Genomic DNA, 4417 nt, shown 5'->3' on the forward strand with positions numbered 1-4417 from the left:
AGGATTCTCCCTAGGACCATCTCTACGACTGTCTCTCTTTTTGGTAGGTCTCCCAATAGGTTTCCTATACACAGGAGGCAACAATGGATAGTGATTTCCCTTCTCCCAGTATTCCTGGCTTGGGACAGGTTGAACTGTCCACTGATATGCTAGGTTATATTCTCCCATAGTAAGCCAGTTATGAGCAAAGTCCTCAGCCCTACGATTTTGGTATGCAATGGCAGCACAGGCATGCCTACATGGAAGTTCAGTAAGCTGCCATAACCTGCATGAACAGGTCCTTCTCCCTAAGTCTACACTCACCTTCACAGATAACCTTTGAACCTCATAGACATTCCCATCTTCATCACCGGAGGGAAAGGGCCTCCAATAGTTGCTCTCTTTTTTCTCTCTTTCCAAACGGCTTTGTTGCACAGGGGTTATTCTACCATGATATCCAACAAGTGCCTTCTTGTTTCTTGCCAAAATTCTCATGACATAACCTCTCACTTCCTCTAACATTGTAATAATTGGCTTTCCTCGCATCTTTTTAATTTTGCCATTGAAGGTCTCGCAGTTGTTATTTGTATAGAAATCCACCTTAGGGTACTCACTGAAGTGAGATCTTGACTATTGTTGTGGTGAAATTTTGTTAAGATACTCTTAAGCGTGCTGGTTTATTCCCTTGACCCTCTCCATTGCAACTTCAAATTCTTGTGTTGTAGTAGCTTTTGTGCATGCCCACATTGCAGCCTTCATTTTCAATTCTGGCTATTATTTTCGAAAGTTCTGATAGATATGCATGGCGCAGAATCTGTGATGTGCACCTGTCATGATATCCTTTACTGCTGAAATTAGTTCCTGTCCATGGAACAGATGGATGAGTAAGAGTACTGAATACATATAAAGAATCTGAAATCAGATCAATTAATGTATATACAATGATAAAATGCAGTTCCAGAAATAGGTCTAGAATCCTTATTCTTTTATGCAGTTCTTTGGTGTAAATAAAGCATAACCATTATGAACCATTAGGAAGTTAATTTAACAGTTCCATTAAAATGATTGTCAAGAAAACACGCATGTCTTCAGATACAGGAACTGTGTTTGGTGTAGCTGGAACTAATGGATTTTGGCTGGCATCTACTTGGGCTTTTTCTGTACCATGGGTCTCCTCTGTAATTTGGGCTTCAGTTTGTACCCCTTCCAGGTGAAGAATTTTTCTAGGACCTTCTGCCTTCTTTGGAGTTGGAGTCCTCCTAACACAAACTTTCCTCCTCCTCCTTGATGGAGTAACATTAACCTCACCAGGTGCTTCTACACCAGCTTCTTCATTTGTATCTATAACATCTGCTTGGCTAATGGGGTGCTCTGTGTATAATTCAATCTTATGTCCATTCTCCACAGCAGCTTCATACATCTTAACAACATCCATGTCAAGTCGCAGAAGCCTCAAACCACCCTCAATTTCCATTCAGGCTGTCGCTAGTAGAAATTGGAGATGATTGGATACCTAATGTCTTTCAGTAGGTCACTAATGAAGAAGCCATTCAGAGTATCCACGTTAACTCTCTCCATCTTAGTAATTTCACCTTCTGCATAACACAACTTGCCATCCGACCCCCTTTCAAGTCTACCTCTATGGTGTATTACTAATGTGATATGCGTCGTGGTAGCCATTTCTGTCAATAACAAAAAATAAAATTTCATATCTTCTAATATTACCCAACACCCAAATGAATGAATCATCAAAAATTGAATGAACCATCAATAAACATAATCAGTTTATAACATTACCCAACACCCAGTTTTTTCAACATTAAGACATGAATAAAACATCAAAAAATGAACACTCCATATCAATACACCTACTATTGTATATACTCATTTATGTTCAAAAATACATGAGTAAGCAACTCAGTAATTTACTAAACAAAACATGGTATGCACTGCTACAAATTTCACCAAAAATATGATTAAGAGCTAAAATCTGCACAACTTAACCAAACAAATTCACCAATTTGGTGTTCAACAAGGACATTCAACGAGTACATAACCAAAGTTTAATCACAATCATCATCAAGAAGTTCAGAAAACTGTATATTTGTGAATTAAAATGCCTAATAAAAACAAAACTTAAGCCCTATGGTGATCAGACATAAGGTTTAAATCAAAGAATCCGTTCAGGCGATATATCGAGTATGTGGTGTGCAGCAAATTCAGACAGTATGTTTAGTTCAATGTAGGCATCAAACAACCCAGAAAATTCATCCACAGCAAACACATTCAATCCAAAACACAGAAATCATCTAACTTAATCTAACCAGATCACTAAAACAGAATGAAAAAGCAATTAAAATAAAGAAAAGAAAGACAGTGAAGCAGTGGAAGGAAACGGAACCTGCGTTGATGAGAGGGAAGGACGAAAAAAGTGGGCGAGACGGAGGAGTGGTGGTCGCAGCGGCACAAAAGTTCGCCGCCGTTGGTTGCTCGCCGAAATGGAAGATGCGAAGCAGGGGTTGTTCGGGCAGAGACAGGGTGACTTTGCGCAAAGGAGGGAAGAAATGGGGAAATCGAGAAGAAAAGGGAAGAAGGATTGGGGGATGCTGGTCGCCGGTGGTCGTTTCGGGCGGACGGAGGCAGTTGGGCGGATTGGTTGGTGGCGTAGGGTTCAGTATGTGGTTCACATCTCACTCTCTGCTAGGGCATGCAGAAAGGTGGTGAGGAAGAAGATGGAATGACGCAAAGTGCCTTTAACGTTTCTTTCTCTCTCTCTCCTATATCCACCTGGAAGGTTCTTAAAAAAATAAAAATTAAAAATTAAAAGTCAGGTAAGCACTTAACGTGCCATGTTGGCCTTTAACCTAATGGAGTTAACGTTTTAATGATGTTCGGATACTATCGACAGACAGATCCAGCCTTTCATGGGTACAAAGTCACTTTTTTTCTTCTATGAGTATTTTTGTGAGCATTCATAAATTTCATGGGTACAAATGGTAGTTTTTCCAAAAATAATCAGATAATCTGATGAAGACACAACGATTATGAATAAATGTAATTATGGCGACACTTTTTAAAATTATTTTGTTATTATACTATAATTTTTATTCAACAAATTAATCAATCATATATTATTCTATTCCAAAATTATATAGCAATGCTAATTAAAAAAAGCAGAGATTATTATTCTTGTTATTCATTAATTAACTAGTAGTCTCCAGATAAAACAATAAAAGTAATCTTAAAATTTAATAATTATGCCTTTGCTAAAGCTTGTTTGGTTTTAAGCACTAAGCACCCCCAAAAATACCAAAATTACCAAAATAGAAAGAAAACTTTTTAAATGTTGAGAGAAACTAAATATTTTGATTCTAATTTATTAATTTCTTTTAGTATTATAAGTTTACTAAATTTAAATTTAAAAAATTAGTAAAATGAAAACTAAAATTGAAAAAATAATATAGAATAAGAACATTTATTTGGTCAGAAAACAAAAAAAAAAATGTCAAATAGAAAAAGAAAAGAAGAGAACAGGAGGAGGGAAGTAGAGTTTGGTTTGGTTTGGTTTTGAAAAGAAAGGATGAAGGAGAATTATGGGATTTAAAAGGGATACAAAATTAGGAGGCAGGAGGGGTAAGTGGTAAACGTAATAATGGGAATGCATGGAGGAGATGAGGTAGCAAAAGCATTAAGAATGCAGGTCGTCTCCACCCACAAAAAAGCCCACACCGCATACGAGAATGCTGACCCAATCACCACCGTCCAAGTGAGGAGGGGGCCAATTGCCAACCACCCCCACCCTGTTAATGATAATGATAATGTTAATGGGCAATTATGCCCCCACCGCATCCATCTATCTACCAGGCTGTTAGTTAGGAAAAAAAGGGGTGGGTGGGGGTGGGTATGGTATGGGTAGTGGTGAGGGTGGCGTGTTGTGACCGCGGCGCACGTTAGCCCTTTTCCCACATCCCTCCCCAACTCGGTGGTGCCCTCCTGGTCCTATCCACATCTCAAAATCAGCCGCATACACGCACGCTCACCCACACGCACCACCACCACCCTTTAACACCACAATTATGTCACCAAACGCCACTTTCTCTTCCACCACCACCAAACCCTTTTTCCACCCACCCACCCCCACTACTATTCCTTCCCTCTCTCTTACGCCGCCTCTCTCTCCTTCCTACCCCTAACCATACACTCTCCATTCTCTTTCTCTCTTCCTCTTCCTCTTCCTCTTCCTCCTCCTCCTCTTTCTTCTTCTCTTTTTCTCTCTCTCCTTCATGGCCTCCCCTTCTTCTCCTCCCCAATCCACCCCTCCTCCAGATCCACCATCTGCGCTCCCCCTCGCTCTTCCCGTTCCTCCCCCCACCGCCTCCTCCTCTCGCCGCCTTCCTCCTCCCTGCTGGTCCCCCGACGAGACCCTTGCCCTAATTGA

The 4417-nt window shown here is 40.2% G+C and overlaps 1 protein-coding gene across 1 annotated transcript in view; it reads left to right on the plus strand.

The window, feature by feature from the left end:
- Positions 1-3578: 3578 nt before the first annotated feature.
- The window catches only part of LOC107488474 (trihelix transcription factor ASIL2), a gene marked incomplete in the record, with an annotated part of 1948 nt that continues 1109 nt past the window's right edge, over positions 3579-4417 (plus strand). Inside the window, 1 exon segment of the mRNA XM_016109225.3 lies at positions 3579-4417. Within this exon segment, the coding sequence (XP_015964711.1) occupies positions 4263-4417 (155 nt within the window).

Source organism: Arachis duranensis, chromosome 5, assembly GCF_000817695.3.
Source record: "Arachis duranensis cultivar V14167 chromosome 5, aradu.V14167.gnm2.J7QH, whole genome shotgun sequence".
Taxonomy (NCBI): Eukaryota; Viridiplantae; Streptophyta; class Magnoliopsida; order Fabales; family Fabaceae; genus Arachis; species Arachis duranensis.